The sequence below is a fragment of the Chlorocebus sabaeus genome, chromosome 27, assembly GCF_047675955.1.
Source record: "Chlorocebus sabaeus isolate Y175 chromosome 27, mChlSab1.0.hap1, whole genome shotgun sequence".
NCBI lineage: Eukaryota > Metazoa > Chordata > Mammalia > Primates > Cercopithecidae > Chlorocebus > Chlorocebus sabaeus.
The window spans coordinates 2797184-2824879 of NC_132930.1; the positions used below are offsets into that span (position 1 = coordinate 2797184).

General features: G+C 40.1%; 1 protein-coding gene across 3 annotated transcripts in view; it reads left to right on the plus strand.

The window, feature by feature from the left end:
- CORIN (corin, serine peptidase) overlaps positions 1 to 27696 on the plus strand; it is a 278248-nt gene that overhangs the window by 225122 nt on the left and 25430 nt on the right. For all 3 annotated transcript variants that reach the window (XM_073012425.1, XM_073012424.1, XM_008017472.3), the window contains 3 exons: positions 24166 to 24282; positions 27037 to 27086; positions 27234 to 27408. In XM_073012425.1, coding sequence (XP_072868526.1) covers positions 24166 to 24282; positions 27037 to 27086; positions 27234 to 27408 — 342 coding nt within the window. The remainder of the gene's footprint in view (positions 1 to 24165; positions 24283 to 27036; positions 27087 to 27233; positions 27409 to 27696) is intronic.

Below are 27696 nucleotides of genomic sequence, written 5' to 3' on the forward strand. Positions count from 1 at the left end.
AATGGGAAAAATGCGTAAGTGGTGATAAGTCCTCTAAAGAAATGAGTACTAGTAGTTTTTGAACTTTTTAGTTGCCTTGAAGTTTACTCTTTAGTTGACTTGAGTGGCTCATGAATTGACAGAAATCTGGAGAGCCAGGCTACGCTAGCCATGATGGTAATGGTCAAGATGAGGCTAGCTTCCTGCTGAGGGAACAGGCTCAGGCAGCTGCCATGTGACCACTATCTCTGGAGACCAGCTGCTGTGCTGCAAATTCACAATTCTGCCACCGATGACTCAAACTCTAAGTCACCCTGCACCTTTGAGTCATTTCCTCCAGATCACAGTCCTTGCTAGAAGGGTCTGTCTGGCCATGATTGGCCTATGCTGCAAAAGGAGGGAAGTGGGAATGGGTGTTCCTTCTTAGCTTCTGGAGTGGAATTTATGCCAGCCTGCCTTTGTACATTCAGACATATTCTGCATCAAAAATTTGAAGTTTAAAAAGCAACTCCCAACTAATTCCATTCAGTATTTCCCTTCCCTTTTTGTTTTTGAGTATCTGCTTATGGGCCTTGTACTGGACTAGGCATTGGGTCGAGGATGCAAAGTGAATAACATCGTCAGAGTTTATAATGGAGCAGGGAAGACATGTAGGTGAACAGCCAATAACACAAAGTTAGAAAAAAGTCCAGATATTTTGCCATCTGAGAATGGTGTAGACTTATTGCATAGAACATGGCATTTCTATTAAAATTATACAAGAAAAACATAAAACTTTAATCTTACCTTGATAGTATAAATTTGTTATATCACTCATTCATTCATCAGTTCATTCAGTAAACATTTATAGAGAATGGCGTTGTAGTGTATGTAGGGTCCAGAACCAGCATAACCTAATTCCAAGTGGATCATTCATCTACTTCAGGGGGTATATTTTGGAGGGAATTTATCAAGAATGCAGGTCTACCAAATTTCATGTGTTGCAGGGATTCTACTGAAATGCTTTCTTGATAGAGGCAGTTGATTTAAAACACTTGCACTTAGGATTTTTTTAGACCCAAATTATACCTTCCATGCCTTACTCTCAGATGCTAGGCTCTCAACTCAGTGCTTGTCTGGATGAGAAGATTTAGAGTTCTTTGTTGAATTTGAAAAACTTTTTGCTTTCATCTGTTGATATCTCAAGAGTTCAGCCCAGATTGGAAGTATGATGGCCATTTGATTAGAAAAATGTATAAATGAAGCCCCTAAATACTTGTGACAGCTGTATTAGTCCACTTTGATGCTGCTAATTAAGATCGTACCAGAGACTGGGAAGAAAAAGAAGTTAAATGGACTTAACAGTTCCACAGAGCTGGGGAGGCCTCATAATCATGGTGGAAGGCAAGGAGAAGCAATCACATCTCACGTGTATGGTGGCACACAAAAAAGAGAGAGCTTGTGTGGGGAAACTACCGTTTATAAAACCATCGGATCTTGTGAAACTTATTCACTATCATGAGGACAGCACAGGAAAGACCTGCCCCCATGAGTTACAATTCGAGATGAGATTTGGGTGGAGACACAGCCAAACCATATCATTCTGCCCCTGACCCCTCCCAAATCTCATGTCCTCACAATTCAAAACCAATCATGCCTTCCCAATAGTCCCCCAAAGTCTTAACTCATTTCAGCATTAACTCAAGAGTCCACAGTCTGATGTCTCATCTAAGACAAGGCAAGTCTCTTCCATCTATGAGCCTGTAAAATCAAAAGCAAGTTAGTTTCCTAGACACAGTGGGGGTACAGGCATTGTGTAAATATAGTCATTCCAAGTGGGAGAAATTGGCCAAAACAAGGAGACTACAGGCCCTATGCAAGTCTGAAATCCAGCAGGGCAGTCAAATCTTAAAACTCCAAAATGATCTCTTTTGACTCCATGTCTTGCATCTGGATCACGCTGATGCAAAAGGTGGGTTCCCATGGTCTTGGGCAGCTCTGCCTCTGTGGCTTTGCAGGGTACAGCCTCCCTCCTGGCTGCTTTCATGAGCTGGTGTGGAGTGTCTGAGGCTTTTCCAGGCACATGGCATAAGCTGTCAGTGGATCTACCATTCTGGGGTCTTGAGGATGGTGGCCCTCTTCTCACAGCTCCACTAGGCTGTGCCCCAGTAGGAATTCTTTGTGGGGACTCTGACCCCACATTTGCCTTCCACACTGCCTAGCAGAGGTTCTCCATGAGGGCCCCACCCCTGCAGCAAACTTCTCTCTGGGCATCCATGCATTTCCATACATCCTCTGAAATCTAGGCAGAGGTTCCCAAATCCTGATTCTTGACTTCTGTGCACTTGCAGGCTCAACTTGCACCCTGTGGAAGTTACCAATGCTTGGGGCTTCCACCCTCTGAAGCAACAGCCTGAGTTGTACTTTGGTCCCTTTTAGTCATATCTGGCACAGCTGGGACACAGCACCAAGTCCCTAGGCTGCACACAGCACAAGGACCCTGGTCCCAGTCCATGAAACCACTTTTTTCTCTTAGGCCTCTGGACCTGTAATGGGAGGGGCTGCCATGAAGACCTCTGACATGTCCTGGAGACATTTCCCCATTGTCTTGGGGATTAACATTCTGCTCCTCATTACTTTTGCAAATTCTGCAGCAAGCTTGAATTTCTCCTCAGAAAATGGTATTTTCTTTTCTATTGCATTGTCAGGCTGCAAATTTTCCTAACTTTTATGCTCTACTTCCCTTATAACACTGAATGCCTTTAACAGCACCCAAGTCACCTCTTGAATGCTTTGCTGTTTAGAAATGTCTTCTAAAAAAAAAAAAAAAAAATAGAAATGTCTTCTACCAGATACCCTAAATCATCTGTCAAGTTCAAAGTTCCACAGATCTCTAGGGCGGGGCAAAATACCACCACTCTCTTTAGTAAAATATAACAAGAATCACCTTTGCTCTGGTTCCCAACAAGTTCCTCATTTCCTTCTGAGACCACCTCAGCATGGACTTTATTGTCCATATTGCTATCAGCATTTTGATCAAAGTCATTCAACTCGTTTCTAGGGAGTTCCAAACTTTCCTACATTTTCCTGTCTTCTTCTCAGCCCTCCAAACTTTTCCAACCTCTGCCTGTTACCCAGTTCCAAAGTTGCTTCCACATTTTTGCGTATCTATAGCAGCACCCCACTCTACTGGTACCAATTTACTGTATTAGTACATTTTCACACTACTGATAAAGACATTCCTGAGACTGGGAAGCAAAAAAAGAGGTTTAATGGACTTACAGTTCCACATGGCTGTGGCGGCCTCACAATCATGGCAGAAGGTGAGAAGGAGCAAGTCACATCTCACGTGGATGGCAGCACACAAAAAAGAGAGAACTTGTGCAGGGAAACTCTCATTTTTAAAACTGTCAGATCTCCTGAAACTCATTCCCTATCATGAGAACAGCACAGGAAGACCTGCCCCCATAATTCAATCACCTCCTACCAGGTTCCTCCCACGACATGTGGGAATTGTAGGAGTTACAATTCAAGATGAGATTTGGGTGGGGACACAGCCAAACCACATTAACAGCATATTGACTTTGCTACCTGCATGTTCAGTATCAAAAAACTTATGGACATTTAATTAATTGATGATACAAATCAGAGGTTAGACTGCCTTCTGATATTTGCTGAATGCTTGGTTGTAACATCTGGTATTTGAGTGAGTTAGTCTAAGGGAAATGTGACTCTATATATCTGGGCTCCACAAGCTGTATCTAAAGTTAGATGATTGGGAAACAGTGTGTCTGGGCCCTATGATTTTGGCAAAAATGCTTTTATGGAGTTAGTTGCAATTTGATTTTATGCCCTGATCTTTTTGTGTTGGTCAACAGAAGTTGGTCAAATATTCTTTTCAAAGCATGTTTCTGTATCTGGGCAAAACCACAAAGACAGCTTCTATTATATGACCTACTAGTCCCTAATAATCCCTGGTATAAGGGTTTACACTTTAACTTCCTCCAAAAATTTATTCCCACTCATCACCATGGTTGCAGCGTTGTCTTGGACATGATATGAATGGATCCTGGGTAAATAAGAACATGATTTATAACTTGAATAATCCATCAGGAGTTGACCAAAGGGGCTTCTATTATTATTATTATTATTATTGTTATTGTTATTATTTATTATTATACTTTAAGTTCTAGGGTACATGTGCATAACGTGCAGGTTTGTTACATATGAATACTTGTGCCATGTTGGTGTGCTGCACCCATCAACTCATCAGCACCCATCAACTCGTCATTTAAATCAGGTATAACTACCAATGCAATCCCTCCCCCTTCCCCCTTCCCATGATAGGCCCTGGTGTGTGATGTTCCCCCTCCCGAGTACAAGTGATCTCATTGTTCAGTTCCCACCTATGAGTGACAACATGCGGTGTTTGGTTTTCTGTTCTTCTGGTAGTTTGCTGAGAATGATGGTTTGCAGCTGCATCCATGTCCCTACAAAGGACACAAACTCATCCTTTTTATGGCTGCATAGTATTCCATGGTGTATATGTGCCACATTTTCTTAATCCAGTCTGTCACTAATGGACATTTGGGTTGATTCCAAGTCTTTGCTGTTGTGAATAGTGCCACAATAAACATACGTGTGCATGTGTCTTTATAACAGCATGATTTATAATCCTTTGGGTATATACCCAGTAATGGGATGACTGGGTCATATGGTACTTCTAGCTCTAGATCCTTGAGGAATCGCCATACTGTTTTCCATAATGGTTGAACTAGTTTACAATCCCACCAACAGTGTAAAAGTGTTCCTATTTCTCCACATCCTCTCCAGCACCTGTTGTTTCCTGACTTTTTAATGATTGCTATTCTAACTGGTGTGAGATGGTATCTCATTGTAGTTTTGATTTGCATTTCTCTGATGGCCAGTGATGATGAGCATTTTTTCATGTGTCTGTTGGCTGTATGAATGTCTTCTTTTGAGAAATGTCTGTTCATATCCTTTGCCCACTTTTTGATGGGGTTGTTTGTTTTTTTCTTGTAAACTTGTTTGAGTTCTTTGTCGGTTCTGGATATTAGCCCTTTGTCAGATGAGTAGATTGCAAAAATTTTCTCCCATTCTGTAGGTTGCCTGTTCACTCTGATGGTAGTTTCTTTTGCTGTGCAGAAGCTCTTTAGTTTAATGAGATCCCATTTGTCAATTTTGGCTTTTGCTGCTGTTGCTTTTGGTGTTTTAGACATGAAGTCTTTGCCCATACCTATGTCCTCAATGGTACTACCTAGGTTTTCCTCTAGGGTTTTTATGGTATTAGGTCTAACATTTAAGTCTCTAATCCATCTTGAATTAATTTTCGTATAAGGAGTAAGGAAAGGATCCAGTTTCAGCTTTCTACTTATGGCTAGCCAATTTTCCCAGCACCATTTATTAAATAGGGAATCCTTTCCCCATTTCTTGTTTCTCTCAGGTTTGTCAAAGATCAGATGGCTGTAGATGTGTGGTATTATTTCTGAGGACTCTGTTCTGTTCCATTGGTCTATATCTCTGTTTTGGTACCAGTACCATGCTGTTTTGGTTACTGTAGCCTTGTAGGATAGTTTGAAGTCAGGTAGCGTGATGCCTCCAGCTTTGTTCTTTTGACTTAGGATTGTCTTGGAGATGTGGGCTCTTTTTTGGTTCCATATGAACTTTAAAGCAGTTTTTTCCAATTCTGTGAAGAAACTCATTGGTAGCTTGATGGGGATGGCATTGAATCTATAAATTACCTTGGGCAGTATGGCCATTTTCACGATATTGATTCTTCCTATCCATGAGCATGGTATGTTCTTCCATTTGTTTGTGTCCTCTTTGATTTCACTGAGCAGTGGTTTGTAGTTCTCCTTGAAGAGGTCCTTTACATCCCTTGTAAGTTGGATTCCTAGGTATTTTATTCTCTTTGAAGCAATTGTGAATGGAAGTTCATTCATGATTTGGCTCTCTGTTTGTTTGTTATTGGTGTATAAGAATGTTTGTGATTTTTGCACATTAATTTTGTATCCTGAGACTTTGCTGAAGTTGCTTATCAGCTTAAGGAGATTTTGGGCTGAGACAATGGGGTTTTCTAAATATACAATCATGTTATCTGCAAACAGGGACAATTTGACTTCTTCTTTTCCTAACTGAATCCCCTTGATTTCTTTCTCTTGCCTAATTGCCCTAGCCAGAACTTCCAAAACTATGTTGAATAGCAGTGGTGAGAGAGGGCATCCCTGTCTTGTGCCAGTTTTCAAAGGGAATTTTTCCAGTTTTTGCCCATTCGGTATGATATTGGCTGTGGGTTTGTCATAAATAACTCTTATTATTTTGAGATACGTTCCATCAATACCTAATTTATTGAGCGTTTTTAGCATGAAGGGCTGTTGAATTTTGTCAAAGGCCTTTTCTGCATCTATTGAGATAATATGTGGTTTTTGTCTTTGGTTGTGTTTATATGCTGGATTACGTTTATTGATTTGCATATGTTGAACCAGCCTTGCATCCTAGGGATGAAGCCCACTTGATCATGGTGGATAAGCTTTTGGATGTGCTTCTGGATGCGGCTTGCCAGTATTTTGTTGAGGAATTGTGCATCGATGTTCATCAGGGATATTGGTCTAAAATTCTCTTTTTTTGTTGTGTCTCTGCCAGGCTTTGGTATCAGGATGATGTTGGCCTCATAAAATGAGTTAGGGAGGATTCCCTCTTTTTCTATTGATTGATTTCAGAAGGAATGGTATCAGCTCCTCCTTGTACCTCTGGTAGCATTCAGCTGTGAATCCATCTGGTCCTGGACTTTTTTTGGTTGGTATGCTATTAATTATTGCCTCAATTTCAGAGCCTGCTATTGGTCTATTCAGGAATTCAGCTTCTTCCTGGTTTAATCTTGGGAGAGTGTAAGTGTCCAGGAAATTATCCATTTCTTCTAGATTTTCTAGTTTATTTGCGTAGAGGTGTTTACAGTATTCTCTGATGGTAGTTTGTATTTCTGTGGGGTCGGTGGTGATATCCCCTTTATCATTTTTATTGCATCTATTTGATTCTTCTCTCTTTTCTTCTTTATTAGTCTTGCTAGCGGTCTGTCAATTTTGTTGATCTTTTCAAAAAACCAACTCCTGGATTCACTGATTTTTTGGAGGGTTTTTTGTGTCTCTATCTCCTTCAGTTCTGCTCTGATCTTAGTTATTTCTTGCCTTCTGCTAGCTTTTGACTGTGTTTGCTCTTGCTTCTCTAGTTCTTTCCATTGTGATGTTAGAGTGTCAATTTTAGATCTTTCCAGCTTTCTCTTGTGGGCATTTAGTGCTATAAATTTCCCTCTACACGCTGCTTTAAATGTGTCCCAGAGATTCTGATGTGTTGTATCTTTGTTCTCATTGGTTTCAAAGAACATCTTTATTTGTGCCTTCATTTCGTTATGTACCCAGTAGTCATTTAGGAGCAGGTTGTTCAGTTTCCATGTAGTTGAGCAGTTTTGATTGAGTTTCTTAGTCCTGAGTTCTAGTTTCATTGCTCTGTGGTCTGAGAGACAGTTTGTTATAATTTCTGTTCTTGCACATTTGCTGAGGAGTGCTTTACTTCCAATTATGTGGTCAATTTTGGAATAAGTGTGATGTGGTGCTGAAAAGAATGTATATTCTGTTGATTTGGGGTGGAGAGTTCTGTAGATGTCTATTAGGTCTGCTTGCTGCAGAGATGAGTTCAATTCCTGGATATCCTTGTTAACTTTCTGTCTCGTTGATCTGTCTAATATTGACAGTGGGGTGTTGAAGTCTCCCATTATTATTGAATGGGAGTCTAAGTCTCTTTGTAAGTCTCTAAGGACTTGCTTTATGAATCTGGGTGCTCCTGTATTGGGTGCATATATATCTAGGATAGTTAGCTCTTCCTGATGAATTGATCCCTTTACCATTATGTAATGGCCTTCTTTGTCTCTTTTGATCTTTGATGGTTTAAAGTCTGTTTTATCAGAGACTAGTATTGCAACCCCTGCTTTTTTTTGTTCTCCATTTGCTTGCTAGATCTTCCTCCATCTCTTTATTTCGAGCCTATGTATGTCTCTGCGTGTGAGATGGGTCTCCTGAATACAGCAGACTGATGGGTCTTGACTCTTTATCCAGTTTGTCAGTCTGTGTCTTTTAATTGGAGCATTTCGTCCATTTACATTTAACGTTAAGATTGTTATGTGTGAACTTGATCCTGCCATTATGATATTAACTGGTTATTTTGCTCGTTAGTTGATGCAGTTTCTTCCTAGCCTCGATGGTCTTTACATTTTGGCATGTTTTTGTAATGGCTGGTACTGGTTGTTCCTTTCCATGTTCAGTGCTTCCTTCAGGGTCTCCTGTAAAGCAGACCTGGTGGTGACAAAATCCCTAAGCATTTGCTTATCTGTAAAGGATTTTATTTCTCCTTCACTTATGAAACTTAGTTTGGCTGGATATGAAATTCTGGGTTTAAAATTCTTTTTTTTAGGAATGTTGAATATTTGCCCCCACTCTATTCTGGCTTGTAGAGTTTCTGCCGAGAGATCTGCTGTTAGTCTGATGGGCTTCCCTTTGTGGGTAACCTGACCTTTCTCTCTGGCTGCCCTTAACATTTTTTCCTTCATTTCAACTTTGGTGAATCTGGCAATTATGTGTCTTGGAGTTGCTCTTCTCAAGGAGTATCTTTGTGGCGTTCTCTGTATTTCCTGGATCTGAATGTTGGCCTGCCCTACTAGGTTGGGGAAGTTCTCCTGGATGATATCCTGCAGAGTGTTTTCCAACTTAGTTCCATTTTCCCCCTCACTTTCAGGCACCCCAATCAGACGTAGATTTGGTCTTTTTACATATTCCCATAGTTCTTGCAGGCTTTGTTCATTTCTTTTTCTTCTTTTTCCTTTAGATTTCTCTTCTCGCTTCATTTCATTGATTTGATCATCAATCGCTGATACTCTTTCTTCCAGTTGATCAAGTCGGTTACTGAAGCTTGTGCATTTGTCACGTATTTCTCGTGTCATGGTTTTCATCTCTGTCAGTTCGTTTATGGCCTTCTCTGCATTAATTATTCTAGTAATCAATTCTTCCACTCTTTTTTCAAGATTTTTAGTTTCTTTGCACTGGGTACTTAATTCCTCCTTTAGCTCTGAGAAATTTGATGGACTGAAGCCTTCTTCTCTCATCTCATCAAAGTCATTCTCCGTCAAGCTTTGATCCGTTGCTGGCGATGAGCTGCGTTCCTTTGCAGGGGGAGATGCGCTCTTATTTTTTGAATTTCCAGCTTTTCTGCCCTGCTTTTTCCCCATCTTTGTGGTTTTATCTGCCTCTGGTCTTTGATGATTGTGACGTACTGATGGGGTTTTGGTGTGGGTGTCCTTTCTGTTTGTTAGTTTTCCTTCTAACAGTCAGGACCCTCAGCTGTAGGTCTGTTGGAGATTGCTTGAGGTCCACTCCAGACCCTGTTTGCCTGGGTATCAGCAGCAGAGGCTGCAGAAGATAGAATATTGCTGAATAGTGAGTGTACCTCTCTGATTTTTGCTTTGGAAGCTTCCTCTCAGGGGTGTACTCCACCATGTGAGGTGTGGGGTGTCGGTCTGCCCCTAGTGGGGGATGTCTCCCAGTTAGGCTACTCAGGGGTCAGGGACCCACTTGAGCAGGCAGTCTGTCCATTCTCAGATGTCAACCTCCGTTTTGGGAGATCTACTGCTCTCTTCAAAGCTGTCAGACAGAGTCGTTTGCATCTGCAGAGGTTTCTGCTGCTTTTTTGTTGTTGTTGTTGTTGTTTAGCTGTGCCCTGTCCCCAGATGTAGAGTCTACAGAGACAGGCAGGCCTCCTTGAGCTGCTGTGAGCTCCACCCAGTTCGAGCTTCCCAGCGGGTTTGTTTACCTACTTAGGCCTCAGCAATGGCGGGCGCCCCTCCCCCTGCCCCGCTGCTGTCTTGCCCTTAGATCGCAGACTGCTGTGCTAGCAATGAAGGAGGCTCCGTGGGCGTGGGACCCTCCTGGCCAGGTGTGGGATATAATCTCCTGATGTGCCCGTTTGCTAAGACCCTTGGTAAAGCGCAGTATTGGGGTGGGAGTTACCCGATTTTCCAGGTGCTATGTGTCTCAGTTCCCCTGGCTAGGAAAAGGGATTCCCTTCCCCCTTGGGCTTCCCACGTGAGGCGATGCCTTGCTCTGCTTCAGCTCTTGCTGTTCGGGCTGCAGCAGCTGACCAGCACCGATTGTCCGGCACTCCCTAGTGAGATGAACCTAGTACCTCAGTTGAAAATGCAGAAATCACCTGTCTTCTGTGTTGCTCGTGTTGGGAGCTGGAGACTGGAGCTGTTCCTATTTGGCCATCTTGCTCTGCCCCGAGGGCTTCTATTATTTCTGTTAGAAGCCCTTGTAAGGAATCAGTCTCCTTTTGAAGCTAGATACACCAGGAGACCCTTAATGATGACTTAACTTCTGATAAGGTGTCTTTTTCATGTTGTCTTAAAAACCTACTGCAATCTGGCTTTTACCTGAAAGACAGGACTGACAGCAACAATATTACCTACATGCAAAAAGTTTTGATCTTCTTATCTTATTATTTTACAGTTTGGACTGAAAATCTGATTTCTTACTCTGACCTCCCAGACACTGCATAATTTGGTCCCTGCCTTCCTCTCTGACCCAGTAAATATCTTAGTATTTTCCACTTGCCCACTAAACTTTAGACACATTGACGTTATTATTGATGTTAAAACATTTCAAGCTCATACCCATCTTGGGGGGTTTGCCTTCACTGTTATTTTTACTTAGAATGCAGAACTCTAATACTTCATTATTCATGTCTCAGCTCATACATCTGTGACTTAGAGAAACTTTCTCTGACAATCCTACTTGAGGCAGCTTTCAGTCTCAGCATGTAACTCTATCACATTTGGTTATTTTGTCTTATTCAGAGAACTTATCAGTATCCAAAATAGTTTTTTACATGTTTGTAATTTGTTCCTGTAACTAAAATAATAGCTCCTTAGAGAGGGACTCCATCTGATACCACACCAATCTATTATCTCCATTTCTATCCCACCTCATTAACCTGTAAGCATCAGTTTTAACCCTTGTCTATCTGGCTCTGTCACTTGTTTAAACCGTCACTATAATGTTTCTTCTGAGCTCCAACTCACTTTATATCAGCTTGAACACTCACTCACTAACCCACTGTAATATTAATAAACATGTCAAGCCTAATTTCAACCTAATCTTTTACCTTTCCTATGTCTTCCCAAAACTAACATACAAAGCGAAGAACATGTAGAATCTTGATTCTGAAGAACAATAATCTTTTGAACTAACTCATTTCAATTAAGGTCACAGGCAGCAGGCACATATTGTGTTGCTTCTCTGCATTCCTCCCTTCCTTTGGGGCCTACATCCCTTCCTTCTGGATATTTGCTTCACTTCTCATTTTATCCTTGGGCTCCAAATGGGAACGACCTTTTTTGTACATGACTCTCTTTTTGGTCTGTGATTGGTTGAGGGGTAGGTACCTACCCCAAGATGGACTAATCAAAGTGTCTTACTGCCAGGCCACAGTGATTGGTTTTGGGATTCTTGGTTCTTCAACAAGATTTTTATTTATTTAAGACAGAGTTCTGCTCTTGTCACCCAGGCTGGAGTGCAATGGTGTGATCTTGGCTCACTGCAACCTCCGCCTCCCAGGTTCAAATGATTCTCCTTCCTCAGACTCCTGAGTAGCTGGGATTACAGGTGCCCACCACCATGCCCAGCTAATTTTTGTATTTTTAGTAGAGATGGGGTTTTGCCATGTGGACCAGGCTGGTCTTGAACTCCTGACCTCACATGATCCACCTGCCTTGGCCTCCCCAAGTGCTGGGATTACAGGCGTGAGCCATGCCCGGCCCAATATTTATTTTAATTGGAACGGGGAAAGATGACGTGTTTCTTTTTTGGTCATAAAGATGAATGCCTGTGAGTTTAGAACTGTAGGTAGCTAGTCCTCTGGCTTATAGAAAACTTACTTTAAGACGATGAAGCTGCCATCCCCTTTGCCCTCCTCCCCACAACACACAAGGAAGTGGAGACGAGAGTTGAAGAGCCCTGAGGGTACTGGTTCCCTGGCATTGATCATCTTGAAGACCATCCACATCTCTTTAGTAATTGATTACATTTCCACTTTTTGATACTCACATATTCCAGTACTATTTTAGGCACTTTTAAAATGCCAATTTTTTTGTTAATTCAATATTTGTTTATTTTTTTTTGAATTTTGAATTATTTATCTTGTAATGGACCCATAGAGCTATATATTGACTTAAAACTTTGAAGTGAATAGAGATACACATATTTTTAGAAAGCATTTTTATATTCCTGTTATACTCAAGAAGAAGAAAATAGCAGCCAACAAAGCAAGACTTGTGTTAGAAAATTACATTCTACTCTGGTTCAGAGTCTTTCTGAAGAACTGGAATTTAAAAAGTATGTTGAAATTGAAACTGATAATCTCTAGCTTTACACGATGAAGCAAAAGATGTGAACATAAGCAAGAAATATTTTCTTTGAAACTAAAATTAAAGTGTCAATAAAATGTCACATTTCTATCTGTTAAAAAAAAGTGTTGTCCCAAAAGGTCAAGTTCTCGAAAAAAGCAGATGGGATTTTTGAAAATAAAATAGCCAGAAGGAAATAGCTGAACTGGCATAGATTCTAAAAGAGGTAGACACTTCTGCTCAAAAATATTCTTACAACATGTTTGTTTTATAAGACTGAATTTTATATATGTTCAAATGATATTTTAATTCAAAATGTTTATAATTGATTATTTTTACACTTATAATAAGATGTTTATTTTAAATGGTGCTTTATTTTTATTTTTGTTTTCTAATTTATATTAGAATGATAGTGTATATTTAATAGTCATATTTTATAAATTTAAATTTTAGTTCACATTACAATTTTGTAATTTTTATATTGCAAATGGATTAAATATTTAGTTTTGTTGATTCTTTTACTTTATGAAATATGAATACTCTGCAAGTTAATTTTATGATCCATTAACCTTCCCCCTCTTTGCTTTGAGATAGTTTTGTCATTTGTACCTATAGATCCTTGCCTAATACAGTTACTACGCTCCATCTCTGAGATAGACAAACACATAGTAAGAGAATAAAATTATAGGCTGGGCACAGTGGCTTACACCTGTAATCCCAGCACCCTGGGAGGCCAAGGCATGCAGATCAGTTGAGGTCAGGAGTTCGAGACCAGTCTGGGCAACATAATGAAACCCTACCTCCACCAAAAAGTACAAAAATTAGCCGGGTGTGGTGGCATGAGCCTGTAGTCCCCAGCTACCCGGGAGGCTGAGGCAGGAGAATTGCTTGAACCTGGAAGGTGGAGGTTGCAGTAAGCTGAGATCAAGCCGCTCCACTCCAGCCTGGGTGACAGGGTGAGACTCCATCTCAAAAAAAAAAAAAAAAAAAGAAAAAAAAGAAAAATCTGTCCTATCTATCTATCGATCGTCAGTTAAGATTGCAATAAAAAGTGTTTTTAAAATATTGAGTTAACTAGAAAAATAAGCTCAGAACTTGCGCTCTGCTTTAAGCATTTCTACTGATGGGAGTTTTGCTGTATAAGCTCCCATTGAACTGAGCTATCCAGCCTGAGATATGTTTCTGTAACAGAGTTCATTCAGGTTTTGTTTGAAACCTATTAGTGCCTGCCTGTCAAAATTTCTACTTGACACAATAACTAACTTTCAGTATTAATATGTCAAATCTATGGGACCCAAACAGGGAGAATATGACAAGATTCAAGAAGAGATTTTTGAAATCAGATACAAAATGTTTAGTGTAAATGTTTCAAGTTTGCAACAGGATATTTAGAATTGCGAATAATTTATCTTATCCACTGTGAAAGGCATTTATATGTCAAGATGAACTGTCAAGGACTCAGGTTGAATGCTTAGATTATTTTCCCCCGTCAATAGATGCGAGACAAACCTTATCCTTCAACTGAAATGTGTTACATGTCTAGGTAATTCCTGTACGTCTGTCTTGTTAGAGGTAAGAGAAAAGCCCTGGTTTTGGAGGAATTTGTGATGACCTTCGTTTTTTAAGTAAGCAGCCCCAACGTAATCATAATTCGAACATGGGATATTTATTACTAAAACAAAGTGACTTGAGGATGGGAGAGTTGGCCAAATTGTCTAGGGATCTGGCTGTTCTCCTAAGCCTTGAAATATTTAATCCCTTTCATAATGTCAGGATGTTCCAGAACTCTTAATGAGTTCTTTTCTCTCATTTCAGCGTCAGAAAAATGATATATTTTTATGTGTGTCTTACGACCACACAATTCCTCAAAAAGTAAATATAAGGCAAATCCTTCTGCTTCTCTGTATAGCACTGCTTTCAGGCCCCATTATTTAGAGCAGTGGTTCTCAACCAGGGGTGACTTTGCCCCTAGGGCAGCAGTCCCCTACCTTTGTGGCACCAGGGACTGGTTTTGTGGAAGACAGTTTTTCCATGGACTGGGGTGGGATGAGGGGAATGGTTTTGGCATGATTCAAGCACATTACATTTATTATGTACTTTATTTCTATTATTATTACGTTATAATGAAATCATTATACTACTCACCATAATGTTGAATCAGTGGGAGCCCTGAGCTTGTTTTCCTACAACTAGATGGTCCCATCTGAGGGTGATGAGAGACAGTGACAGTAGATCATCAGGGATTTGATTCCCGTAAGAACCACACAACCTAAGTCCCATGCATGCACAGTTCACAATAGGAGTCACACTTCTGTGAGACACTAAGGCCGCTAATGGGACAGGAGGCGGAGCTCAGGCAGTAATGCCCGTGATTGTGAGCAGCTGTAAACACAGATTAAGCTTTGCTGGCTTGCCCCACACTCACCTCCTGCTGTGTGGCCTGGTCCCCAGGGGCCCTGGGGCTGGGGACCCCTGTCCTAGGGGACATTTGGAATGTCTATAGACATTATTTTTTAAATTGTAAATCCAGAGTTGATGGGATCTTACTAGCAGCTAGTGGGTAGACGCTAGGGATGTTACAAAACATCCCGCAGTGCACATGAATCGCCCCACATAGCAGATAATTAGCTGGTATAACTTGTCAATAGCACCTAGGGTGAGAAACCCTGATTTAGAGGGACCCTCCAGCCCTCCTCCTCTAGCTCATCCCATGGGTTAAGGACTCTGTTAGCCAAGGAGTTATGCTCACATGGAGCCTCATCCCTTTTCTAGAATGATGTTTTCAAAGTGTGGTCTCAGACCAGCATCATTATCATCACCTGTGATCTTGGTAGAGCGAGAGATTTTGGGTCCCATCTGAGACTTAACTGAATCAGAAAATCTGGGGATGAGGCCAAAAATCTGTGTTGTAACAGGTCCTCCAGGTGATTCTGATGAATGCTAATGTTTGAAACCCACCGTTCTCAGGAGTCCAAGAGATCTGTATTTGAACCTAACAGATATGTTTGTCAAGAGAGGAGGAGAGAAATTTTCTTTGACAGCTTGATAACTTGATTTATAACATCTAAATATGTAGACAAATGGCATTTGGGCCTCCATTTATACTCTTGCTCTAAGTGCTGGATTAGATCATTGCTAAAATTTCCTTCTCCGTGTGTGAATCAATAGATGCATACCACATTTTCTTTACACAATAGAACAGTATTCAGTATTCTTAAAAAAGAAGGAAATTCTGCCATTTGAGACTATATGGATAAACCTAGAGGACATGTTAAGTGAAATATGCCAAGCATAGAAAGACAAATAAGGCATGATCTCATTTATATGTGGAATCTAAAAAAGTCAACTCGTAAATGCAGAGAGTAGAATGTTAGTTGCCAAAAACTAGGGGATGGGGAAAATAGGGAGATGGTCAAAGGGTACAAAGATGCAGTAATGTGGAATGAATAAGTTCTGGAGATCTAACGTACAACATGGTGACTATACTTAACAATACTAAATTGTATACTTGAAATTTACTAAGATTCTTGGCCTTAGTGTTCTTACCACACACACACACACACACACACACACACACACACACACACACACATATAACTAGGTGGTGATAGATATGCTACTTAGCTTGATTATGGTAACCATTTCACAAGGTATACATATATCAAACATTACATTACACCCCTTAAATATGTACAATTTTTATTTGTCAAGTATGCCTCAATAAAGCTGGGTGAAAAAGAAAGGAAAATTGAAGTTATGCAGATGCTCAGATTCTGTACGATGGCAGAAATACAACCAAGCAAATTCACTGACTTTTTAAAATGGGTATAGGATGACCCACTGACTTTCTAGTGCTGAAAGTTTATGTTCGTGCATGAGAAACATGCCAGTGTTCAAGAATTTCATGAAAACCTAATTTTCATAATGACATTCTCCTATCCTTGATGACTAATTTCTTAAATTTTCTACTTGTAACTGAGAAATTCCAGCTTAATTGCCTTTCTTCTTGGAAGCTAATGAATGAAATGCAAAAACATCCTGTGGATGTCTGTGGAGCCCTTCCTCAGGGGACCTAGGGGGCCTTTGAGTTCTTTGCAATGATTTTCCTATCCAGCATCAGTGCACGCTGTCTCCCAATTGCACTCCCCATGCAAGTATCTTGTTGCCCTCTGAATACCTGATTCAAGAATGACCTGATTAAATAACAAAATCTAAAGTGTATCTTCCTTTGGCTTTACCTGGATTTGGAAGGTCCATAGGTAGTTCTATTGCAGAAGGGAATTCTCAGGATGCAGGTTATCAGGATGCAGGTTACCACAAATACAGTATATGTGGCCTCTGACTTTTATACTTTCCATCTCACTTGGCCTCTACATTCAGAACTTCTGGAACTGATGGAAAGCCAGATTCATTTTGGCCAAGAAAAATAAAAATTCTTATTTTTGTAAGATTTTTTTAATATCTTCAATAATCTAACAGTCAATTGAAGTTTTTAAATAAATTTATATTTTATGCCACTCTTCTTCATTGTGGCTAGGAAGTATGACATTTGTTTTTTTTTATTTTTTTATTTTTTTTAATTTTAATTTTAATTTTTATTTTTTATTTTTTTTTAATTTATTTATTATTATTATACTTTAAGTTGTAGGGTACATGTGCATAACGTGCAGGTTTGTTACATATGTATACTTGTGCCATGTTGGTGTGCTGCACCCATCAACTCGTCATTTACATCAGGTATAACTCCCAATGCAATCCCTCCCCCCTCCCCCCTCCCCATGATAGGCCCCGGTGTGTGATATTCCCCTTCCCGAGTCCAAGTGATCTCATTGTTCAGTTCCCACCTATGAGTGAGAACATGCGGTGTTTGGTTTTCTGTTCTTGTGATAGTTTGCTAAGAATGATGGTTTCCAGCTGCATCCATGTCCCTACAAAGGACACAAACTCATCCTTTATTATGGCTGCATAGTATTCCATGGTGTGTATGTGCCACATTTTCTTAATCCAATCTGTCACTGATGGACATTTGGGTTGATTCCAAGTCTTTGCTATTGTGAATAGTGCTGCAATAAACATATGTGTGCATGTGTCTTTATAGCAGCATAATTTATAATCCTTTGGGTATATACCCAGTAATGGGATGGCTGGGTCATATGGTACATCTAGTTCTGGATCCTTGAGGAATCGCCATACTGTTTTCCATAATGGTTGAACTAGTTTACAATCCCACCAACAGTGTAAAAGTGTTCCTATTTCTCCACATCCTCTCCAGCACCTGTTGTTTCCTGACTTTTTAATGATCGCCATTCTAACTGGTGTGAGATGGTATCTCATTGTGGTTTTGATTTGCATTTCTCTGATGGCCAGTGATGATGAGCATTTTTTCATGTGTCTGTTGGCTGTATGAATGTCTTCTTTTGAGAAATGTCTGTTCATATCCTTTGCCCACTTTTTGATGGGGTTGTTTGTTTTTTTCTTGTAAATTTGTTTGAGTTCTTTGTCAGTTCTGGATATTAGCCCTTTGTCAGATGAGTAGATTGCAAAAATTTTCTCCCATTCTGTAGGTTGCCTGTTCACTCTGATGGTAGTTTCTTTTGCTGTGCAGAAGCTCTTTAGTTTAATGAGATCCCATTTGTCAATTTTGGCTTTTGCTGCTGTTGCTTTTGGTGTTTTAGACATGAAGTCTTTGCCCATACCTATGTCCTCAATGGTACTACCTAGGTTTTCCTCTAGGATTTTTATGGTATTAGGTCTAACATTTAAGTCTCTAATCCATCTTGAATTAATTTTCGTATAAGGAGTAAGGAAAGGATCCAGTTTCAGCTTTCTACTTATGGCTAGCCAGTTTTCCCAGCACCATTTATTAAATAGGGAATCCTTTCCCCATTTCTTGTTTCTCTCAGGTTTGTCAAAGATCAGATGGCTGTAGATGTGTGGTATTATTTCTGAGGACTCTGTTCTGTTCCATTGGTCTATATCTCTGTTTTGGTACCAGTACCATGCTGTTTTGGTTACTGTAGCTTTGTAGTATAGTTTGAAGTCAGGTAGCGTGATGCCTCCAGCTTTGTTCTTTTGACTTAGGATTGTCTTGGAGATGTGGGCTCTTTTTTGGTTCCATATGAACTTTAAAGCAGTTTTTTCCAATTCTGTGAAGAAACTCATTGGTAGCTTGATGGGGATGGCATTGAATCTATAAATTACCTTGGGCAGTATGGCCATTTTCACGATATTGATTCTTCCTATCCATGAGCATGGTATGTTCTTCCATTTGTTTGTGTCCTCTTTTATTTCACTGAGCAGTGGTTTGTAGTTCTCCTTGAAGAGGTCCTTTACATCCCTTGTAAGTTGGATTCCTAGGTATTTTATTCTCTTTGAAGCAATTGTGAATGGAAGTTCATTCCTGATTTGGCTCTCTGTTTGTCTGTTACTGGTGTATAAGAATGCTTGTGATTTTTGCACATTAATTTTGTATCCTGAGACTTTGCTGAAGTTTCTTATCAGCTTAAGGAGATTTTGGGCTGAGATAATGGGGTTTTCTAAATATACAATCATGTCATCTGCAAACAGGGACAATTTGACTTCTTCTTTTCCTAACTGAATCCCCTTGATTTCTTTCTCTTGCCTAATTGCCCTAGCCAGAACTTCCAACACTATGTTGAATAGGAGTGGTGAGAGAGGGCATCCCTGTCTTGTGCCAGTTTTCAAAGGGAATTTTTCCAGTTTTTGCCCATTCAGTATGATACTGGCTGTGGGTTTGTCATAAATAGCTCTTATTATTTTGAGGTACGTTCCATCAATACCGAATTTATTGAGCGTTTTTAGCATGAAGGGCTGTTGAATTTTGTCAAAAGCCTTTTCTGCATCTATTGAGATAATCATGTGGTTCTTGTCTTTGGTTCTGTTTATATGCTGGATTATGTTTATTGATTTGCGAATGTTGAACCAGCCTTGCATCCCAGGGATGAAGCCCACTTGATCATGGTGGATAAGCTTTTTGATGTGTTGCTGAATCCGGTTTGCCAGTATTTTATTGAGGATTTTTGCATCGATGTTCATCAGGGATATGGGTCTAAAATTCTCTTTTTTTGTTGTGTCTCTGCCAGGCTTTGGTATCAGGATGATGTTGGCCTCATAAAATGAGTTAGGGAGGATTCCCTCTTTTTCTATTGATTGGAATAGTTTCAGAAGGAATGGTACCAACTCCTCCTTGTATCTTTGGTAGAATTCAGCTGTGAATCCATCTGGTCCTGGACTTTTTTTGGTTGGTAGGCTATTAATTATTGCCTCAATTTCAGAACCTGCTATTGGTCTATTCAGGGATTCAACTTCTTCCTGGTTTAGTCTTGGAAGAGTGTAAGTGTCCAGGAAATTATCCATTTCTTCTAGATTTTCCAGTTTATTTGCATAGAGGTGTTTATAGTATTCTCTGATGATAGTTTGTATTTCTGTGGGGTCGGTGGTGATATCCCCTTTATCATTTTTAATTGCATCGATTTGATTCTTCTCTCTTTTCTTCTTTATTAGTCTTGCTAGCGGTCTGTCAATTTTGTTGATCTTTTCAAAAAACCAACTCCTGGATTCATTGATTTTTTGGAGGGTTTTTTGTGTCTCTATCTCCTTCAGGTCTGCTCTGATCTTAGTTATTTCTTGCCTTCTGCTAGCTTTTGAATGTGTTTGCTCTTGCTTCTCTAATTCTTTTAATTGCGATGTTAGAGTGTCAATTTTAGATCTTTCCTGCTTTCTCTTGTGGGCATTTAGTGCTATAAATTTCCCTCTACACACTGCTTTAAATGTGTCCCAGAGATTCTGGTATGTTGTATCTTTGTTCTCATTGGTTTCAAAGAACATCTTTATTTCTGCCTTCATTTCGTTATGTACCCAGTAGTCATTCAGGAGCAGGTTGTTCAGTTTCCATGTAGTTGAGCGGTTTTGATTGAGTTTCTTAGTCCTGAGTTCTAGTTTGATTGCACTGTGGTCTGAGAGACAGTTTGTTATAATTTCTGTTCTTGTACATTTGCTGAGGAGTGCTTTACTTCCAATTACGTGGTCAATTTTGGAGTAAGTACGATGTGGTGCTGAGAAGAATGTATATTCTGTTGATTTGGGGTGGAGAGTTCTATAGATGTCTATTAGGTCTGCTTGCTGCAGAGATGAGTTCAATTCCTGGATATCCTTGTTAACTTTCTGTCTCGTTGATCTGTCTAATGTTGACAGTGGAGTGTTGAAGTCTCCCATTATTATTGTATGGGAATCTAAGTCTCTTTGTAAGTCTCTAAGGACTTGCTTTATGAATCTGGGTGCTCCTGTATTGGGTGCATATATATTTAGGATATTTATCTCTTCCTGTTGAATTGATCCCTTTACCATTATGTAATGGCCTTCTTTGTCTCTTTTGATCTTTGATGGTTTAAAGTCTGTTTTATCAGAGACTAGTATTGCAACCCCTGCTTTTTTTTTTCTCCATTTGCTTGATAAATCTTCCTCCATCCCTTTATTTTGAGCCTATGTATGTCTCTGCATGTGAGATGGGTCTCCTGAATACAGCAGACTGATGAGTCTTGACTCTTTATCCAGTTTGCCAGTCTGTGTCTTTTAATTGGAGCATTTCTTCCCTTTACATTTAAGGTTAAGATTGTTATGTGTGAACTTGATCCTGCCATTATGATATTAACTGGTTATTTTGCTCATTAGTTGATGCAGTTTCTTCCTAGCCTCGATGGTCTTTACATTTTGGCATGTTTTTGCAATGGCTGGTACTGGTTGTTCCTTTCCATGTTTAGTGCTTCCTTCAGGGTCTCTTGTAAGGCAGGCCTAGTGGTGACAAAATCTCTAAGCATTTGCTTATCTGTAAAGGATTTTATTTCTCCTTCACTTATGAAACTTAGTTTGGCTGGATATGAAATTCTGGGTTTAAAATTCTTTTCTTTAAGAATGTTGAATATTTGCCCCCACTCTCTTCTGGCTTGTAGAGTTTCTGCCAAGAGATCTGCTGTTAGTCTGATGGGCTTCCCTTTGTGGGTAACCCGACCTTTCTCTCTGGCTGCCCTTAAGATTTTTTCCTTCATTTCAACTTTGGTGAATCTGGCAATTATGTGTCTTGGAGTTGCTCTTCTCGAGGAGTATCTTTGTGGCGTTCTCTGTATTTCCTGGATTTGAATGTTGGCCTGCCCTACTAGGTTGGGGAAGTTCTCCTGGATGATATCCTGCAGAGTGTTTTCCAACTTGGTTCCATTTTCCCCCTCACTTTCAGGCACCCCAATCAGACGTAGATTTGGTCTTTTTACATAATCCCATACTTCTTGCAGGCTTTGTTCATTTCTTTTTCTTCTTTTTTCTTTTGGTTTCTCTTCTCGCTTCATTTCATTGATTTGATCGTCAATCGCTGATACTCTTTCTTCCAGTTGATCGAGTCGGTTACTGAAGCTTGTGCATTTGTCACGTATTTCTCGTGTCATGGTTTTCATCTCTTTCATTTCGTTTATGAGCTTCTCTGCATTAATTACTCTAGCCATCAATTCTTCCACTTTTTTTTCTAGATTTTTAGTTTCTTTGCGCTGGGTACGTAATTCCTCCTTTAGCTCTGAGAAATTTGATGGACTGAAGCCTTCTTCTCTCATCTCATCAAAGTCATTCTCCGTCCAGCTTTGATCCGTTGCTGGCGATGAGCTGCCCTCCTTTGCCAGGGGAGATGCGCTCTTATTTTTTGAATTTCCAGCTTTTCTGCCCTGCTTTTTCCCCATCTTTGTGGTTTTATCTGCCTCTGGTCTTTGAAAATGGTGATGTACTGATGGGATTTTGGTGTAGGTGTCCTTCCTGTTTGATAGTTTTCCTTCTAACAGTCAGGACCCTCAGCCTGTAGGTCTGTTGGAGATTGCTTGAGGTCCACTCCAGACCCTGTTTGCCTGGGTGTCAGCAGCAGAGTCTGCAGAAGATAGAATATTGCTGAACAGCGAGTGTACCTGTCTGATTCTTGCTTTGGAAGCTTCCTCTCAGGGGTGTACTCCACCGTGTGAGGTGTGGGGTGTCGGTCTGCCCCTAGTGGGGGATGTCTCCCAGTTAGGCTACTCAGGGGTCAGGGGCCCAGTTGAGCAGGCAGTCTGTTCATTCTCAGATCTCAACCTCCATGTTGGGAGATCTACTGCTCTCTTCAAAGCTGTCAGACAGAGTCGTTTGCGTCTGCAGAGGTTTCTGCTTCGTTTGTTATTGTTTACTGTGCCCTGTCCCCAGAGGTGGAGTCTACAGAGACAGGCAGGTTTCCTTGAGCTGCTGTGAGCTCCACCCAGTCGAGCTTCCCGGCGGCTTTGTTTACCTACTTAAGTCTCAGCAATGGAGGGCGCCCCTCCCCCAGCCTGGCTGCTGCCTTGCCGGTAGATCACAGACTGCTGTGCTAGCAATGAGGGAGGCTCCCTGGGTGTGGGACCCTCCTGGCCAGGTGTGGGATATGATCTCCTGGTGTGCCTGTTTGCTTAAAGTGCAGTATTGGGGTGGGAGTTACCCAATTTTCCAGGTGTTGTGTGTCTCAGTTCCCCTGGCTAGGAAAAGGGATTCCCTTCCCCCTTGCGCTTCCCAGGTGAGGCAATGCCTCGCCCTGCTTCAGCTCTCGCTGGTCGGGCTGCAGCAGCTGACCAGCACCGATCGTCTGGCACTCCCCAGTGAGATGAACCCAGTACCTAAGTTGAAAATGCAGAAATCGCCGGTCTTCTGTGTCGCTTGCGCTGGGAGTTGGAGACTGGAGCTGTTCCTATTCGGCCATCTTGCTCCGCCCCTCCGACATTTGTTTTAAAAATCAAATGTTTATAATTCATTCATTATGAAATACTGTTGTGTTTTTCATCTTTGGCTCTTATTCTGTCATCAAGTGTTCCCTTTAGAGAGTTCTTCCTTGCCTTTTTAAATGTATGAGTTTGGGGAAGTTTTTGTTCATTTTCTATTATGTGATTACAATAGTTTAAAAATAATAATCAGGTGAGGCAGGGTGCTGTAGTTCATGCCTGTAATCCTAGTAGTTAGGGATGCCGAGGGGTGCAGACCACTTGAGGTCAGGAATTTAAGACCACCCTGGACAACATGGTGAAATCCCATCTCTACTAAAGATATAAAAATTAGCTGGGTGTGATTGCATGTGCCTGTGGTCCCAGCTACTTGGGAGGCTGAGGCAGGAGAATCACTTGAGCCCTGAGGCAGAGGTTGCAATGAGCCAAGATCACACCACTGTACTCCAGCCTGGGCAACAGAGCAAGCCTCCGTCTCAAAAAAACAAAACAAAACAAAACAAAACACCAAAAAACCTAGAAATATAGAAATATTAAATTTCTTACAATTTTTATACTGCCTAAACAGATGCTAAATGGCCACTGATTCTCTTTATGTGTTGTTATTTTATTTTATGATATTGCTATATTGCAGAATTACAATGGACAAGGAAAGAGGAGGAAAAAAACCCCAGCTACATAAATTTTATTTTACCTTTGATCCCTGCCTAAAGTTGTTCTTATGTTTTACCTGTTGGAACTTTTATATCATACACATTATAATCCTAACATCTCATGAAGTTCAAACACAGGTCAGCAGGGAGAATAACTAAAACAACTCTAACAATTTGTAACAGTCCAAATTCTCCTCTTGAAATGTTGACGTAATTTAATGCTTCTTTTTGAAAGAGAATGAGTGCTAAATAATGATAATGCCTGTTCAAAGATCATTGTACTTCGAATACTTATCCAGTATTTGCCTTGTATCAGAGAACCATCTGTGACTGAATTGATACAGGAACAGGAGAAAGAGCTGCGGTGGCTGACATTACACTCCAACTGGGAGAGCCTCAATGGGACCACTTTGCATGAACTTCTTGTAAATGGGTAAGAACACATTCATAAGAACTGTGTAGAGTCAGATTACAGAACAAGAATTTTCATCAGGCCTTTCTTCCATTTTTTTAACTTAAGATAATCCTAATTTGTCTTTTCAGTAAAGAGTTTCCATAGATTTGCTATTGCCTTTACATTTCAACATTGGTTGCTTGTATTTCTTCTTTCTAGATATAGATTTTTTTTCTCTTTTATTCATCATTACAGAAACTATCATGGTGAGAAGAGAGGAACTTGGGTTCTAATCTTGGATTTCTTCTAATATCTTATTCAAAATAAAACCTCATGTCTGCATTTCCTACAGATGCTACATAGAACTAGTTAACGAAGGGAATTGAAGTAATGATAACTAAGAAAACTTGGAATGTCTAAGAGAGGAATAGACACAAAATAAAATTATAATCAAGTTGCCTTGAAAGTGCACATAAGTTTCCCCTAAAAAATCATTGCATCTTAAACAGGGCTACTTCACTTGTCTATGGGTGGGGTGTAGGAGGAAGACAAATTGAGGAAATTTACACTTACTAAGTTCTTATTGCATTATAGGCACACAGCTAGGTAGTCTTATATACACTGACTCATTTAAACCTCAAATAGATTTGTGAACCATGGATGATTATCCAATATTTTACAGCTTTAATATTTTATTTAGTTTAGAATATTTAAATAACTTGCTCAAATCTCACAGCCCACAGATGCTAAGTGATAGTGTCTGAACTCTAAATAAGTTTATCTGACTCCGAAGCTCATAAATGTTACTACCTCTTAAGAATTTTAAAGAGGAAAACTAAAAATGGACCGTTTCCTCTTAAAATGTCTTGACATTTTCCTCACAGATCAAACTGCAGCCAGATTTCTGCATATTTGTCAACTGAAATACTTCCTCTGAAACAATGACCTAAACCTTTTAACAAAGTGATTTGTTTCCCCAAAGTTGGAATTCCAGAAAAAACCTTTCAGGTCAGGTAAATGAATAAATAAATAACTCATTCTAGATTGGGAGTTAGTAAACTTGGTTCTAGTCCTGGTTTACTAACTAGAAGTGTTATCTTATATAACTGCAATTTTCAGTAAGAAGTTGGATGAATAGTCTTTGATGACTTTCCTATTCCTAAGAGCTATGTGTTTTCAATCTAACAAATAACAACTAATTATTAAGTATCTCTTTAATACCAAATTCAGCATTAGGATTTGAGTGGATGTAGAAGTGAATGAGGGTAAACAAAGGCCCTTATCTCAGGGAATGTACACTATATGGAGTGAAGACGAAGATTATAAATTAGTAAAAATAATTTTGGACTTCGGTAAGTGCTGCAGATAAATTTAGGATAATGCAATAGAGAGTAAGGAAGAGAAGATTTTATTTATTTATTTATTTTATTTTTTTTTTTTGAGACGGAGTCTCGCTCTGTCGCCCAGGCTGGAGTGCAGTGGCGCAATCTCGGCTCACTGCAAGCTCCACCTCCCGGGTTCACGCCATTCTCCTACCTCAGCCTCCCGAGTAGCTGGGACTACAGGCGCCCGCCACTGCGCCCGGCTAATTTTTTTCTATTTTTTAGTAGAGACGGGGTTTCACCATGGTCTCGATCTCCTGACCTTGTGATCCGCCCGCCTCGGCCTCCCAAAGTGCTGGGATTACAGGCGTGAGCCACCGCGCCCGGCATGGAAGAGAAGATTTTAGACTGTGGGAGGGTAGAAAGCAAATGAGCTTTTCCTGTATTACATATTGTATGCAAATAATTACACGTACCCCTATGTAAATTTAGCAAGAAATGAAAAAACAGTAAATCTTCAGAAAAGAATGTGGAAATTATATATTTAGGGTTGGGTTTTGTTTTAAATCTGAGATATCTAGGATTCTAAGTACATCATAGTATTTTTGAAAGTCCCAATATGGGTTTTTATTGTCCTTTTTCATTTACATTGAGGTTGTAATGTAAATGTTTCATGGTTGGAAGACTTAACTTAGTGATTAAAATTTCTACCCCAAACTGAATTATCTTGTGCCATCACATTGAAAGATCCTTTAACAGGGACCATGTTTTTGCATTCAAAGTTGAACCTAGATTTTAGAAAATTCTTTTCCTGAACCCACAATTCTTGTAAATTGCACCTACTAGTTTTGATCGTGTCATCTAAAGTTATATGAAATAAATTTAAGCTACTTTTCCTCTTGTCAACTTCTCATACAGAGGAAATTTAACCTTGAGAATCTTCGTAAGACTCTTTTCCAGTCTAAATATTCCATTCCTTTATCTGTTCTTTAATTTCTGAAGTCATATTTTACTCGTCTTAGACTATTTCTCAACTGGTTTTGAGCACATGCCACTTTGTATAAGCATAAAAATCTGACATTCTGCCTCCTCACCATTGATTCTAAAAAGTACCCCCATCTTCCCTTGAGAATTGTAGTTTGAATTGACATTGTGGTGGTACTACCAGCCAAAATGATGTGGGAAATTTTGTTAAAATAATTTCTTTTCCCACAAATGTGAAATTACATTATGATATTAAATAAACTTAAAAAATGAAGTATATATATTCATTATACTCCCGCCCACAACATGATTAATATCTGACCACACTCCTGCCTTGAGAATTCCTGCACCGAGAGGAATTGTTGCTCAGAGAATGTGCTCTCCGATGGTAACAGTTGGAGCTGTCTTGTTTTTCACTGGTAAAGTGTTTGAATTGAACAGTAAATACGTAACTTAATGTTATACCGTTTTATGTTTCCAAATCCAGGCAGTCTTGTCAGAGCAGAAGTAAAATTTCTCTTCTATGTACTAAACAAGGTGAGAGAATTAGAGATGTGGCAAGGGGATATGAACTTAACTGGATTGGCTCGGGGAAGAGTGATCCCTTGTAAGTGACAGCAAAGAGCTAAGCATTTAGCAAGGTTTGGCATCAACTCACAAACTGTGTCTTCTGCTCCTTGGTAGACTGTGGGCGCCGCCCTGCTGCCCGAATGAACAAAAGGATCCTTGGGGGTCGGACAAGTCGCCCTGGAAGGTGGCCATGGCAGTGTTCTCTGCAGAGTGAACCCAGTGGACATATCTGTGGCTGTGTCCTCATTGCGAAGAAGTGGGTTCTGACAGTTGCTCACTGCTTCGAGGGGTAAGCTGCACCTTTCCTTTTTTCCTTTGCCTGGATTTGATCACTTTGTCACTCAGGAATTCTCAGTGGCGTATGTAACTCCATGAAGCCATATCGAGGAGAAAGCCACAGCTAATCTACTTTCCAGGTCTTTATCTTCCTAAAGTTTTCTATCCTTGGTGTTGCAATCTAATATACTGGCTGCTCATTTGTTGGAAATGGCTGCATATTGCTTCTGATTTTTGTCCTAAGGAGGGAGAGAGAGAAAGAAGTTTAGAAGATTGACTCCATGCTACTATTAGTCTATTT